Raw genomic sequence first — 12,881 nt, 5'->3', positions numbered from 1 at the left:
CAGCTTTAGTTTGTTCTTAAGAAATTGGGTTTCCCCTGGCCTCAGGATATACTGTATTTCATGATATCCTCCACTATATTTTCATTTAAAGTTAATCATTGATCTGACCCAAGGTCACCAAACTTTTTCTGTAAAGGGCCAGACAGTAAATATTTTAGGTTTTGTGGGTTGTATGGTCTCTGTCACAACTACTCAATACTACTGCTCCTATAGCATGAAAGAAGCCATAAACAAGACATAAATAAGCATGGCTGTTATCTAATAAAACTTCAGCTACAAAAGCAAGCAACAGGCCAAGTTAGGCCCGTGGGCTACAGTTTGCCAACCCCTGATCTAACCCAAATACACTGAGCAACCCCGTGCATGTACCATACTTTGCATCAGAAGAACAAAAATAAACCATGAAAACTGCCCTCAAAGAACTATTACAAATACACCCAGGCCTCTTACCTTGCTCACTGGGCATGTAGGTCTCATCATAATCTTCCTCCAGAACAAGCTGGTCTCCTATGCGGATGGGTCTTCCGGCCATGACTGGTTTGGGCTCGAACACCTAGATCCCAGAGACCCCACCCACCCAAAGAGAAAATCAGTGCCCCAGCTTAGAAGGGGAAAAGGTGGGGCTGGGTCATGGAGCACCTGGGCCAGACCAGCCCCTGCAGGCCAACTGAGCCAGGGAGAGCGGAGGGTGGGACCAATGGCTCAGAACTCAGGCCTTATAGCCTCTGCACCCTGGAAAGTTCTTAGACACATCTCCCCCCAAAGCCCTGCTGAATACTCTTGTGGACCACAAACGACCTGGAAACCCAAATGTCTCAAAGGTTTGACTTCATACTCTACCCCCCCCCAAATAGGAGTAAGAACTAACAGTCTAGGACCCCTGCTAGAAAACCCTAGTGAGACACCACAATAACTAGCAGCACACACATACCCATATACCAATGTACCCCAGGTGCAGTCACGCTGTCCCAACACACAGCCCTGTTTGCATGTCCCTGTTTACCTTGAACAATGCCCTCAGAGAGCTTACAGTCTAGCAAGGCAGCGTACACAGCTTCAACAGTAGTAGAAGGCAGAAGGGAAAAACACATCCTGCTCTGGGAGTACTAACACAGAAGTAACATACTCCCACTGCGGGGATGAAGGAAGGCTTTGTCAAGGAGCTGGGTACCAATGGCTGACAAGAATTCTGACAGCGGAGAGAGGAATCCCAGGCAGAGGGAACAGCATGTCAGGCAAGGTGGTCTGGGGAGCCGATGCCAGCGCACATGGCCAGGGCCGGGGTGGAAGCCAGGCCTGGGTCTGGTCACGGTGATCTCAGTGGATGACGCTGAAGGGCCTCAACTCTGCCCTGCAGCAGAGAGGAGCCACTGCGGGCTTTGGTGGAAGAAAGTGACACAGAGTGGCCTTTTTTTGGGATGAGAACTTTGGCAGGAGTGGCCTGGCCGGATTGGAGAAATGAGAGACTGGCATCAGGAAAACCACTGAGGAGGCTACAGTCCCCGGGAAAGATGATGAGGGCTTAAACTAGGGCAGAAGCAGTGGGAGTGGAGAAGAAGGGACAGACACAAGGGATGCTGTGATGTTAGGTTTAATAGGACCAGGAATGGGGGGAGGGGGCGGAAGACTGGAAAGGAATCCAACCTGAATCCAAGATTCCTAGCCCCAGGGACGGGGCGGTGCCACCTTCTTCAACTGACAAGCTGGCACGGTTCTAGAATTGCTCCTTCCTTCGCATCCCTACTCCTACGACCTCAGGACCCCAGGTCACAGCACCCCTCCCCTACAGCAGCTCCCACGCTGAAGCCTGATGACACAGGGACAAGTCACCCTGTAAAGTGGCTGCCACGGACAGCCCTTCAGAATGCCTCCCTAACCGGGCGGTGGCAGCCACACCGGTGTGACCGAAGGGAGCCTGGAGGAGCAGGTCCTGACCTCTCCTGTAGCCACCTCTTCAGACACTGTCACAGTTCCACCTGGGGCAGCAAGCAGGACACAGCCCTCATAGCAGAGGAAGTGAGCAGAAAGACCTCATCATCAGGACTTCCCTGGCGGTCCAGTGGTTAAGACTCCACACTTCCAATACAGGGGGCATGGGTTCGATCCCTGGTCCGGGAACTAAGATCCCACGTGCCTTGGGGCAAGGCAAAAAAAAAAAAAGACCTCATCGTCAAAAAGAAGGTTGGGATGCAGCCTGTAATGAGTGCTCAGAAAACGGCAAGATCTGGTGACTCTGAATCTGTTCCAAGATCCCTGGAGAGGGGCCCCTGATAAACGCAAAGGATCTCTGAGGGACCATTCCCGTGGCCCTGTCTGCACTCTGGCAGCCGACAGATGAGCAAGGGAGGTGTCTTGCCTTAGGGCTCACAAAAGATGGTTCCGTTTGTCAGTCACTGGACCCACGGGAGCCAGGCTCTGCACCCTCTCATTCCCACCACGACGCCTCCAAGCAGCGCCTTTGTGCCTCAGGAAGAAAGGCTAAAGAAGCATTCTTCCCTGCAGTACTTAAGCCTAAGTGGGAATCTTCTTCCTCCCCTAAGAACCTATAACACCTGCGGACATAATGCTTGAGCCTCCACACATACAGTCAGAGATGACTAGGGCCAGACGCGGAAAAAGCGAAGCAGAAAAGGACCAAGAACCAGTGCAGGAGATGTGGCCACAGCCTGGAGGTTTAAGGAGCCCTCGGAATCTTTCATCCTTTGAGTTAGGGAGGAGAGGGAAAGAAAAAGGGAGAGGATCTCTGGGGAGGTAGGAAGCGCAATGGCCTGAACATCAGGCTGTACGTTATTCAATTCAACAGGCAGTGACCTATACAAGGCATTGTACCAACCATCTCAGAGAATTCGAGAAATTCTGCATTTGAAAAATGTTACCTATCCCTAGATACATCCCATCTCCAGAAAGCAGGGGGCAGGTAAAATCTCTGTCCTCCCGGCAAAATGCCTAATTAGCCATTTACTAAACCGTCTACGTTTAACTATTTAAAGGTCAGGAAGAATGTGGAAAGTCTAAATTCCTGGATTACTCAAATGTCAAACAAACCTGCCAGAAAAAAATTAAAATACGGGTGGGCTATAGTCTACCTTCTTTCCTTGCCTGGCTTCAGGAAAGATATAGGCAAGGACAGGGCCAAAAGGGCAGGAATTGCAGGAATAAGGAAGGTGGTGGAAGAGAAACCACATTTGTTCAATGGCTACTAGAGATCATTTACTCATTCGAGAAGTATTTATTTGCTGCTGGGCGCTAGAGATGCAATGGTGATTAAAAACAGATTCAGCTGCTACTCCCCAGGGGCTAGTCTAGTGAGGGAGGGAGACAAACCAATCAGTCACAGATAAGTGTATAATTTTAAATGAGGTAAGAGCTCTGAAGGAAAAGAGCCTGACTTGGATGAAGCCTGTGCCGAGAAGTGAAGAATGAGGAGGTATTCACCAGGCAAAAAGAGGAGGAAAAGATGTTCTAACAAAAGCAGCAGCACGTGCAAAGGCCCTTCAACAGCTAAGAACACTAAGCAAGAAGAAGCATAGTCGGAGATGATGCTGGGCAGGTGGGTGGAAGCCGGACCATGTGGAGAACTTGGCTTTTATAATAAGAGCTGGAAATCAGGAAAGGGTTTTTCCAGATACATATTTTGAAAAGATGACTCAGGCAGCCACTGGAAATACAGACAGGAATGGAGGCCAGATTGGAAAAGAAGAAAATCAGAGTGGCTGCAGAGAGATTAGGTAGGAAACCACGAGCCAATCTAGATGAGAAGTGATGATAACCTGGGTGAGTGGGGGTAAGATGAGACATCTAAGAAAGCAGCCCTGAGATCAGCTTCAGGAAACACACGGCACACGTCCTAACATTTCCCTCTAAGCCTGAGACCGTGAGGGACATCACTGTCAACCTTGGCACCCTAGACATGGCTTCAGAACCGTCAACGTGGAACTCCATGCAGCACTTACCGGTAGATCAGATGAAACCTGAGGAGATGTGCTTGCCGCCAGGCCTGACCCTCACTGTGAGCCACGGAGGTGTGGGCAAGGACCACCCAACTGTCCTCATCCATCTCCTGCCAATCCCAGAATCTAGCAAAAAAGGAACGTCTCATACACCTTCTCCAGGAAGCCCTCCCTGGCCAACCTCGGCCTCTCCTGTCTACTTATAACTACCTCGGGACAAAGGACACAGTTTTCCTTTGTTCATAGGCATATTTTTCTCAGTATTACCTTTTTTATGAGAATGTGTTCCACCTCTCCTGTTAAGCCACAGGCTTCTGAGGGTCATGCCTCTGCCTCCTTCTGCATTTACCAACCAAGCCTAAAATAAGCTAAGTAAACGTAGGAGCTTGGTCACTGCTCTAAACCACTAATATACAGCCAAAGAATCTCAAAAGCAAAAAAAGCCCATAAGGGTTCTGGTCCAACTGCCCTTCCCTTGCCAAATTTTTCCTCTCTATGCTTTAAGTGCCAGACAGCATAGTGGCTGATGCACCAGTTTGGGGGCCAGAAACACCTGAATTAAATCCCATCTTTCTCATTTACCAGCTGTGTGAACTTAGGCAAGGTACTTCACCTCTCTAAGTCTCAATAACCTCATGCGCTTAATTCAAACAATCATGATAATCTACATCAAAAGGTTGTTTGAAGGTGAAATGAGATAATATATACCTGTACAGGGCCTAGCACAGTCCCTGGTACACAAAACATGTTAAATAAATTTAGCAATATTACTGATGTTACTGCCAACTCCACAGTTAGATCATCCTTAACTATGAAAAGCTCTTTCTCTTAGTAAGCCAAAAATCTATGTCTAAGAAACTTCCTCCCATTTGCCCTGTTCCACCCTCTGGACCCACAAAGGGCACCCAAGGCACCACTACTCCAAGCCAGGTCTTCCCAGCTCCCTTCCCTTCAATACATGCCACTGGTTCCCAGTCTCTCGACATTATGGTTACCTTACTGTGAATGTGGTCTAATTTGACAGGCACAGCCAAAAAGTTTTGCACACCTGCGTACTCACAGAGCATACACACCTATATGCATACTTAGGGTTCCCTGCATATTTATTTCTTCCACCCTGCTTGAACAATTATAAAGAAAGTTCACCACCAGAAAAGAAAAGATTTACTGGAGAAGGCACTGAGGAGAACGTGGAAGACATTAGAGTTGATTATGCCGTGGTAATGAGCACAGGTTTGGGAACATTCTTGGCTTTGAATCCCAGCTCTGCCACTTACCAGCTGGGCAAGTTGCCTCAGTTTCCTCATCTATAAAATGGGGATAATAACAATGTCTATCTAAAAGGGTTGTGAGGATTAAATGCCTCAATACATGTAAAATACTCAAAACACAGTAAGACCTCAATAAATGTTAGTTGTTATTATTACCATTCACTTATTTAAAGGGCTTAGTCTACATTGTTGTAGAGGACAAAGCTAGTACCAGGGAATATAAGTTAAGGCCATTCAGACATCCAATAACCATTTACTGAACACCTACCATGGGTCAGGCACTGTGCTGTCACAGCCACAAACCTGGTAACGCTCCAGCTCAACCTAGTTGTGAAGCCAAATATGTAAATACATGATGATATAGTATGTTAAGTGCATTAAGGGAAGTATCCGAAAATACGACAGGACACAAAGGAAGAGCAATTAACCCTAATTTGGAAGATCAGGAAAAGCACTGCAGAGTAGAGGACCATGGAGATGGCTCTTGAAGGATAAGCAGGAGTTCACCAGGATAAGGGAGTAAGGTTATTTAAGGCAGAAGACACAGCTTACACAAAGGCAAAGAGGCAGAAGAGAGTATACGGCAGGTGCAGAGAATTAATGATGACAACAAAAGCTTATATTCACTGAACGCTTCCTATGTTCCAAGAACTGTACTAATGCTATATATACATCATCACACCTCATCGTCTCTGCTAAGTAGAAATTATTATCCCCATTTTTCAAAAGAGAAAACTGAGGCTCAGCAAGTTTCAAAAAGTTTTTTAAACTTGCCCAAGGTTTCACAGCTAGTAAATGGCACAGCAGAACGTGCATGCACCCACATCTATCTGACTCCAAAGCCCTGAGCTCTTAACCACTCTGACGTGACCAGCGCACAAGGGACAATGGCAAGAGAGAGATCTACAATGGAAGGCAAGGAGCACATAATAAAAGGCTTGGGAGGACTGAGGCTGTATCCTGACATGATGAGCAACCATCACAAGACTTCACAAAGGAGGCTGGCCTGATCAGATCTGTAGTTTAGAAAGATGATTCTGACAGCTGTGTAAGAACTAATTGGAGGAGGGCAAGAAAAGACGCGGAGGGACCAGTTAGAAAGGTATCCTGAAAACACAGGCAAGAAATTATGAACTAGGGACTTCCCTGGCAGTCCAGTGGTTAAGACTCTGTGCTTCCAATGAAGTGGGCACTGGTTCGATCCCCAGTTGGGGAACTAAGATCCCCATGGTGGCCAAAAAAAAAAAAAAGCAAGAAATTATGAACTAAGTCAGTGGCTGTGAGAATGGAAAGGAAGGGCCAGATTCCAGGTGTATTATGAGGCAAAAGAACAGTACTTGATGTCTGCAGCAAGTAAGGGAGAGGCAGGAGAACAATCAGAGCACTTAAAGCAGTATATTGTGATTATCAGTTCACTTCTATGCCTTGCCCGATAGCCCCACCTAGCATACTGCCTAGATACAGGGAACGGCCAACAAATGTTGCTGCATATATTATAATAGATGAATGAATTCCAAGTGCAGACATGGCTGACTGAGTGAATGGGTTAAGTCCTTCACTGAGACAGGAACTACAAAGGAGGAGCAGATCTGGGGGACCGGGAAGGATGGGGCGACATTCAGTTGGGATGATCAGTAAGCAAGTCGGAGCTCAAGACTCAAGAAAAGAGGTCTGGCGGGAGCCACAGTTTGGGGAGTAACCGTTAAATAGATGGTAACTGAAACTCTGGGTGAAGCCGCTCAGAGATGGAGTGTAGTGAACAGAAAGTAAGGGCTTGCAAAGGCTGATGAAGGGGGCTGGGTTAGGAAACCCCAGAGAGAGAGGAGTCGTGGAAGGCAAGTGAGGAGCGCGGTTCTACAAGGAGAAGGTAGATTTTTGAATCAATGCAAGGAAAGGAAAAAATGAAAACAAAAAACTTACTAACTTCCCCAGCTGGCCATAAGACAGCAAAAGGTTGGGCCAACCCCGACTCGAACACGGGGGGAAGATTCCCCACGAGAGAAATGTTCAAGCAGGGTTCAGAAGACCGGCCTTACACACTAAATCCGAACAGGACAAATAAACGAGCGCCCCTGCCAGCTCACACTCGTGGCCCAGTGCCCGCTCTCACTGCCCCGCCAGCACTCCAGCCCAGGCCCTTCCGCCACTCAGATTTTGGATAGAGGCGCACTGATCTGGCCGCTCCATCTTCACTTCTTCCTTCAGTTCCCGCCCACACTCATGCACATCCCGCTCGGTGGCACACGAGCGTGCCTCGACTTTCCCGCTTCCCTCCCTTCCTAGCCACCCAACCCTCCCTCCAGGGGGTTCTCACCTGTCCCCCACCCCGGGAGGCCCGGGGCGCTAGCTCCCGGCTCTGCGCAGCTTCCCCAGCACCACCCTGGTTCCCGGCTTCCAGGGACGCCGGGGTGTTGCCCTGCAGCCGCCAATAACCACTTCCGGAAAGGGTAAGAACCTAGCAACTGAGAGTCCCGCCTCTACTCAGAGTCAAAAGGTCGCCGAATGAGAGCCCTGTCATCGGATTGGTTAAAGTTCCCGTCGGATCACGGAGGCGATGTGTACGTTACCCATTGCATGATGGGAGAGGTAGTCCAGTATAGTTGATGGGGCTCCGCAAGGGGTTAAAAGAGAGAGAGAATTTAGCTATGAGGGGAATTTCTTCCCGGGCAGGAAAGGATCATTCAGAGTATCGACAGTAACGTGACTTACCTAAGGCAATCTTTTGGTCATCGTTTTTAGTAGCGTGATTAACATCAGGTGAATAATATAATGATGCTCAATAATCAACCCACCGAGGCTTTAATAAACAAAAGAAAGACTCCCATTTACTATGACTAAATCAGTTAGTACCCGCTTAGGAGTTAAGAGACCACTGTCCATCTTTTTTACCGGAGGGCAGAGCTCAGGCAAGAAGGGTATAATAATATCTGTCATAACTATTTCTTTTTTTAATTTATTTATTTATTCAATTTTGGGCTGCACTGGTTCTTCGCAGCTGCACGCGGGCTTTCTCTAGTTGCTGAGCGCGGGAGGCCACTCTTTTTTGCGGTGCGCGGGCTTCTCATTGCGGTGGCTTCTCTCGTTGTGGAGCACGGGCTCTAGGCGCGCAGGCTTCAGTAGTTGTGGCTCGCAGGCTCTAGAGCGTAGGCTCGGTAGTTGTGGCACACGGGCTTAGTTGCTCTGCGGCGTGTCGGATCTTCCCGGACGAGGGCTCGAACCCGTGCTCCCTGCATTGACAGGCGGATTCATAACCACTGCGCCGCCACCAGGGAAGCCCTGTCATAACTCTTTCCAACAGTCTATTTAAGAAGGAAAAAATGACAGTGTGTAGCCCCTCCACAAACCCTGCCTGGCAGAAGGGTTACTACTAATATGATTTAAAAGGCTTTAGTTTTGTTTCCACGAGGGCAAATCTTCCTTTCTCTTACACGTCCTCAACCTCCAGAAGTTAAGAGCGGCAAAGACAGCTCTGGCCATTAAATTAATGGGAAAACTGGGGAGCAGAAAAGTGAAGAAAGTTAGTCGTTTGGCGAAGAGGATGGAGCCCTGGAGCAGCTCCTGGCAGGCTCCATGGTGGGGACGCGTCTGGCTCCTGCTAAGTCCTGAAACTAGTCCCAGCACCACTGAGGGCCTGATCCCAGGAGGAGGAACTCAGACTGCTGTTCCCGTGGATCCCAAAGCAGACATCCAGAATGTATTCATGTTTAACGTCAAGTCTCTTCTGTGGCAGTTCTGCCTGTACTTCCTTTTTTCTGCCTGCAGATGACAAATCATTGCTCCCCCTTCCTCTCCACACACCTTAAAAGTCTCACAGAGGAGCCAAGGGAGCAGAACGGGAAGGACACTGAGAGCTCACCAGTTCATCCACCACAGACCTTGCACAAAATCAAGGTTCATAAAACCATTTGCAGATTTTGTCCCCCTGTCCGAAAACTTGCAATCAACCTGGTTGACATTAATTGCCATGTTCCTCAGGTCCCTTGCTCTCTAATGTGGAGAGCTAATAAAATAAGGGTTACTATGGGATTAATGAGGTTACTCCACACAGATAAGCAATTTACATTTTATCAGGTTTCCCTATAGACTTGTACTTAGAAATGCAAACTAATTTTTAAATGCCCTTAGGCAAACATAATTAAGAAAGCAAGTCTTTGGGGGGAAAATAACAAAAATGACACACCAGTTGATATGCCAGTTACTATACCCAATGAGTGAGGAGAGAAACTGAGAATTTCACACAGTGTAGATTATCTTTTGCCATCAGGAATGAGCATTTAGGGGTGATTTTGTAAAGATGGGGGAGGAAAAAACCAAATCAGTCTCAATTATGCCCTACCCCCAGGTCAGAAATTTTACTGTTATAACTTTTTCTTCTCTTTTCATCCTGTTTACTTGTAAAATACAGAAAACCATCCACATAATAAGAAAGACAAACACTCAATCCTACCATTGTTTTCAAAAGATGTGAAATGTTCTTTCTACACCTTCAATTCACCTTATGTAAAATTGCAAACTGGGAGGACATCCCTGGTGGCGCAGTGGTTAAGAATCTGCCTGCCAATGCAGGGGACATGGATTTGAGCCCTGGTCCGGGAAGATCCCACATGCCACGGAGCAACTAAGCCCGTGCGCCACAACTACTGAGCCCACGTGCCACAACTACTAAACCTGCACTCTAGAGCCCGCGAGCCACAACTACTGAAGCCCATGTACCTAGAGCCTGTGCTCCGCAGCAAGAGAAGCCACCGCAATGAGAAGCACGTGGGCCGCAACTAGAGAAAGCCCACACACAGCAACGAAGACCCAATGCGGCCAAAAACAAATAAATAGGTAAGTTTATTAAAAAAAAAAATTGCAAATTGCCCTTCCATCTTCCTTCTCTGCTTTATTTTCCCCCATTGCACATATCACCATCTGAAATGCTATGTATTTTATTTATTTATTGTCTGTTTCCCTGCATTAGAATGTAAGCTACATGAAGATACGGATTCTGTTTATTTTAGTTATTGTTGTGTCCACAGTGCCTAAAACAGCCTTTAACATGTATTAGGCATTCAACGCATTTGCTGAATGAATGAATGAGCAAAAGAAGGAGGGAAGGAATTCCACACTTTAGAGGAAACCACTGTTGACATTTGGGTTCCCACATTTGCTGAAGGCTTTTTAATTCTTATGCAGATATAAATTTATATGCATACATGTATATGAACATGTGCATACTTCTTTAATTTTTATAGAAATGAGATCATAATGTACATATTGTTCTACAATAGGCTTTCTTTTTTTTTTTTTTTTTGCCTGCACCATGCAGCATGCAGGATCTTAGTTCCCCGACCAGGGGATCGAACCCGTGCTCCCTGCAGTGGAAGCACAGAGTCTTAACCACTGGACCACCAAGGAAGTCCCTTTACTTTTTTCATTGAACATGTCATAAACATCTTCCAAGGTGAGTTCATAACAAGTTACTCCATTCTTTATAATGGTTACATAAGATTCAGTTGATTGAATGTCTCATGTCCCTATTGGTAATTTTTTTTTTTTTTTGCTTCCAAAGTTTTGATGTTGTACACAATGCTGAAATACTGTTGGATTTTTGTTGGATAGGATCCTAGAAGTGACACTGCTCAGAGTTTACATTTTTTACATTTTAATAGACGTTGCCAAAATTCTCTCTAAAAATGGAATAATTTATAGTCCAACCAACACCTTCACCAACACCAAATATTACCAATGTGAGAGGCAAAAAAAATTCTGATGATGTTATCTAAATATTGTTTTAATTGTGTTCTTTCACTATTAATGACTTTTTTAAAATATTGATTTACTTATTTATTTGGCTGTGCCAGGTCTTAATTGTGGCATGCGGGATCTTTTAGTTTCAGCATGCAGGATCTAGTTCCCCGACCAGGGATCGAACCTGGGCCCCCTGAATTGGGAGTGTGGAGTCTTAGCCACTGGACCACCCGGGAAGTCCCTCTTTTGCTATTAATGAAGTTGAACTTTTTTCATATATTTAGTGGCCATTTGAATTTCTGTCAAATACTTGTTCACATTCTTTGTTCATTTTTCCCCAAGTTGTTCGTGGCAGGCGGGGGGGGGGGGGGGGTTATTGACTTGTAAAAGCTGTTTGTATATTATAGACATTTACCCTTTGTCTCTTTATTGTGCAACAAATGTCTCCTAGTCTGTGACTTATCTTTTAACTTTGTAAACGTCATTTTTCTCAGAAGTTGTAGTGGTAATAACACTAATAGCTAACCTTCATTGAGCATTTACAATGTGCTAGACACCATTCTAAGTGCCTTACATGGAGTATCTCATTTAATTCCTACATTACAAAGTATGTACTATTGTTATCCCCTTTTCTCAAATGACAAAATTGAGACACAGAAAGAATAAGTAACTAGCATGGGGTATCCCAGTTACTAAGTGGCAGAACCAGAATTGGAATACTGGAAGCCTGATTCTACAGAAGTTTTAAAAATGTTAGTCAAGCCTGTCCATTTTTTTAAAAATATCTTCTGAGTTTTGTTAGAATTTCTTCAATATAAGATTTTTTAAATATTCTATTTTTTTCTGTAGTTTTATTTTTAATGTTAAGCTCTTTGACCTATCTGGAGTTTATTTGTAGATGAGTTAGGGATTTAGTTTTCTTTCCTCCCAAAAGGTAGCCAGTTGTCCCAACAACAGTTATTGAATAAATGTATCTATTTCCCTCTAATATGAATGCCATCTTTATCATATACACAAAATTCCCATACATATATCGATCTATTGATTTGTATTGTTTAACCTGTGTCTAACTACCGTATTGGTTAGGATATTTCTATCCATATTATATAATCTGCAAATAATAATCCTTTGCTTTCTAATATTTGCTCCATTTTCTCATCTTATTGAGTTAACTAGACTGATCTAAGCTATGTGGGATAAGAGTAGTAATAATGACCTTCTCTTTCCTAAGCCTGACTTTAATGGTAATAACTTTAGCCTGTCACTATTATGTTTTCTATGATTTTCTGTTATCTTGTTTAGGAAGTTTCCCCTTGGTTTTTCGTGGGGTTTTTTGTTTTTGTTTTATTTTTGGCTGCATTGGGTCTTCTTGCTGTGCGCGGGGCTTTCTCTAGTTGCAGCGAGCGGGGGCTACTCTTCGTTGTGGTGTGCGGGCTTCTGATTGCGTTGGCTTCTCTTGTTATGGAGCACAGGCTCTAGGCACGCAGGCCTCAGTAGTTGTGGCACATGGGCTCAGTAGCTGTAGTTCGCGGGCTTAGTTGCTCCGCGGCATGTGGGATCTTCCCGGACCAGGGCTCAAACCCCCGTCCCCTGCATTGGCAGGCAGAATCTTAACCACTGCGCCACCAGGGAAGTCCCTCTTCCTTGGTTTTTATCAGAAGGACTGCTGAATTTTAACAACAGCTTTCCACATTTGATAAATAATATGTTGATATAATCATATGTCTTTTCTCCTTCAAGCTAGTTTAGCTCTAAAGCTTTTCGTTTTAACCTCTTACCTATTAACATAAAGATACGTCTTGGAGTGACAACACTTTAAAGCTGACAACAGCCATTTACCCTCAGCTCACTGCCAGCACAGAAATCTGGATGGGCTTGAAGATTCACAGAACCTGGGGTGGAGGTCAGGGCAGGTAGAGCACCAAAG

General features: G+C 45.6%; 1 protein-coding gene across 17 annotated transcripts in view; it reads right to left on the bottom strand.

Annotated features, from left to right (window-relative positions):
• CEP164 (centrosomal protein 164) overlaps window positions 1–7,672 on the bottom strand; it is a 70,712-nt gene extending 63,040 nt beyond the window's left edge. For 14 of the 17 annotated variants that reach the window (XM_067751134.1, XM_067751139.1, XM_067751138.1 and 11 more), the window contains exons 1-3: window positions 7,536–7,672; window positions 3,954–4,076; window positions 451–553 (exon numbers count right to left, since the gene is read on the bottom strand). In XM_067751134.1, the coding sequence (XP_067607235.1) occupies window positions 451–532 (82 nt within the window). In that variant the 5' untranslated portion in view covers window positions 533–553; window positions 3,954–4,076; window positions 7,536–7,672. Of the gene's footprint in view, window positions 1–450; window positions 554–3,953; window positions 4,077–5,489; window positions 5,510–7,535 lie in introns of those variants that run through there. The other 3 variants (XM_067751150.1, XM_067751148.1, XM_067751135.1) reach the window with 2 other exon arrangements.
• Window positions 7,673–12,881: the final 5,209 nt, after the last annotated feature.

The sequence above is a fragment of the Pseudorca crassidens genome, chromosome 9 (assembly GCF_039906515.1).
Source record: "Pseudorca crassidens isolate mPseCra1 chromosome 9, mPseCra1.hap1, whole genome shotgun sequence".
NCBI classification, from domain to species: Eukaryota; Metazoa; Chordata; class Mammalia; order Artiodactyla; family Delphinidae; genus Pseudorca; species Pseudorca crassidens.
This window is presented reverse-complemented; position numbering and strand designations above follow the sequence as displayed.